This window comes from Gossypium raimondii, chromosome 13, assembly GCF_025698545.1.
Source record: "Gossypium raimondii isolate GPD5lz chromosome 13, ASM2569854v1, whole genome shotgun sequence".
In the NCBI taxonomy this organism is placed as follows: domain Eukaryota; kingdom Viridiplantae; phylum Streptophyta; class Magnoliopsida; order Malvales; family Malvaceae; genus Gossypium; species Gossypium raimondii.
The window spans coordinates 28,448,306-28,450,903 of record NC_068577.1 but is presented as its reverse complement, the minus strand read 5'-3'; the positions used below and the strand labels follow the sequence as shown (position 1 = coordinate 28,450,903).

Genomic DNA, 2,598 nt, shown 5'->3' with positions numbered 1-2,598 from the left:
ATGAGGGAAGTACCGGTGTTTGCGAGAGGGAAAATGGAGGAGGAGAAGAGATCGGTTGGCTGGTGAAACGAATCGACGAATGACCAAAAGGGTCTCCTCCAAAGAAATGCGAAGGTTAAGGGAGCAAATAAGAAATGAAAGGGGAAATCTGGAGGTTCCTGTTTTCAAAATCAACTGGGTTGTGAATACTGGGGTGGTTTAGGAAGCCAACAAGGAAGCCAACAGTTTTTATTTATTACTGCATTCTTTTATTTTTTCTTCTTTATTAGTCATTATTATTTTATTGGTTTTCGGTTAGGTTGTTTTTGATGTTTAGTATTTTTTGGCTGTATTCTTTTCCATAAATGAATCCAGCTGGTCTTTTCTTTTATAAAAAAAAAAAGCAAACAAGGAAAGTACCAACACTCTCTATATAAAGAACCAATTACCAAAACTCAAATGTTTTCCTTTAACATCACCAAATTTGTTTATCTTTTCTCATTGTTGTAAGGTCGTTGTTTATGATTAGCATGGAGAACAGAGGTTCTAATGTTAGATTTATGGTACTTCTGGGTTTATGTTGTCTTCTGATTTCTTGTGCTGCTGTTCCTGCTATAAGTGAGGGTAATATTTTAGTTTTTAATTTTGATTTTTTTATTAATTCATTTATACAAAATTAATTTATTTGATATATATATATATATATATTTTTCATATAGGAAATCTCAAGTCAAATAAGGAGCTACTCCCTTCTTCCGCCCGAAATTTACTTACTCAGGTCCTTTCTCACTCACAAAGACAAACATATATAATAAAATATTATCTTATATCTAAACTCCACAAATGGAGTAATAAAATGACATATTTTTAGGAAAAAGAAAACGATTACAGATTATTAATCTTAAAATAAAAGAGGACACTTTTGAACCACTTTTATTTTTGAAGCAAGAAGACGAACATCAATACTAGCAATTCTGAAAGTTGTTGTATTCTTGGACAATTGTCTGTCTATCCGTATAAATTTTGCATGGCTGAATATATGTAAATTTAATAATTAGATTAAAGTTGTATATAATTATATTTTGCAGGATGTGAAAAAATCAAGTGAAGCTGAGGAAATGTTTGGGGAATATTTAGGACATGAATTCAATGAAGAAAGGATGCTAATGGAAACAACAGATTATCCACCACCCGGTCCCGACCCCAAGCATGATCCCCATGCTCCTCCTCCTCCCCAACCATGAAAAGAAAAAAAACCAACATGTCTAAACTTTTATATTTAACCAAAATAATTTATATAATCTTATATGTAACTTTTTAGTTGTTGCAATAAAATTCTTGTTTTATATATAGACATCTCATTTCTCTCATAATTATAAAACTTAAGCCTCGCTTCAATTCAATTTATATTCTTAAATCATTTTATCCACCAATGCCCGATTTCCTTTGTTAATCTTCCTGTCCAACAATGGCTCTATTTATTTTTACTAAGTAAAAGAATATTAGTTTTCATATTAATATTAATATTAATATTTTATAATTAAGTAAGAAAATGTTTTGTTCTGAAATAGTAAGGGTTGATTGTACATGTAATTATCGTTGGATAGATTTAATAAAAATGTGGGATGTGCCTTGTATTTATTGGACAGTTTATAGGCACTTATTGTAGCTCGTATCGCGACAAAAGGACTTTAGTATCACAACACCAAAGTCAGTCGGCGACGTCATGACAAGAAGCTTCCGGACGTTACAACGACAAACAATGTGAATGGGAACGTTGCGACGTGGCAACATGTTTCGACATAAACCAAGTTTCTTCTCCTAGTTAAATTCTGTTATTTTTTTTCAGTCAAAGTCTGATTATTCTAAATATATTTTAGTATGATTAGAACTCTAATCTTAGCCTATTTAAAGGGATCATTGTATCCCTGTTTTGAGAGCCCAATTGAGAAGACAATTAAAGATGTAGTACTATAGGACTTTTTTGGGGGGGGGGCGACAAGATATAGTCACAAATAAGTTTTTGTGAGAGTTTTCGTGGTAACTATGGAGAAAAGTTTGTACCCCTTTTAAAAGAACTCTATGAAAGTTAGGGCTTTGTTTTCGGGGTTTAGATTTGTAAGTTTAGTTTATTTAGATTTATTTTATCCGTATTGTACTATTGTTTGTTTACTCATTTAATAATGAAAATTCAATGCCTACTTTGCCTGTGCTTTTTTATCCTCTTAAATGAGAGTTTTTCACATAAATATTTGTGTCTGATCTTCTCTATTTTTCTTATTCTTTGTTTATACTAGTCGGTCCCCAACAAAAAACCTTATATGATTACAAGTTAGCAATTTGCCGCTCTCTGTCTTGTTTGTTTCCTTTTCTTTTCACAATTCGTTAAGCTTCAGACAATTTGAATTAAGTAAAAAACTTATATAAACTTAATTTTATATTTTATATAAACTTAATTTGAAAAAAAAAATAATGCTAGGTTGTATAATTTTTTTCTAATAAATTAAGTTAAATATAATATAAATTTTATAGTATATAACATTTATAAATAAAGTTTTATAAATTGCTCAATAACTTTCATAGAAATTCTTATAAATAATATAGTTTTTATCATAAATT

The 2,598-nt window shown here is 30.0% G+C and overlaps 1 protein-coding gene across 1 annotated transcript; it reads left to right on the top strand.

Moving 5' to 3' along the window:
- Window positions 1-378: 378 nt before the first annotated feature.
- On the top strand, window positions 379-1,327 carry LOC105784466 (uncharacterized). The gene is made up of 3 exons (XM_012610354.2): window positions 379-603; window positions 699-757; window positions 1,068-1,327. The coding sequence occupies exons 1-3, from the start codon at window positions 501-503 to the stop codon at window positions 1,221-1,223; spliced, it is 318 nt and encodes a 105-aa protein (XP_012465808.1). The 5' UTR covers window positions 379-500; the 3' UTR covers window positions 1,224-1,327.
- The last annotated feature ends 1,271 nt before the right edge of the window (window positions 1,328-2,598 follow it).

What these genes read in the sequence shown, in the direction of transcription:
- LOC105784466 (XM_012610354.2), top strand. Translation starts at nt 501, where the DNA reads ATGATTAGCATGGAGAACAGAGGTTCTAATGTTAGATTTATGGTACTT. An exon ending in TGTTCCTGCTATAAGTGAGG is followed by an intron (nt 604 to 698) that starts GTAATATTTTAG and finishes TTTTTCATATAG; the next exon opens with GAAATCTCAAGTCAAATAAG. An exon ending in CCCGAAATTTACTTACTCAG is followed by an intron (nt 758 to 1,067) that starts GTCCTTTCTCAC and finishes TATATTTTGCAG; the next exon opens with GATGTGAAAAAATCAAGTGA.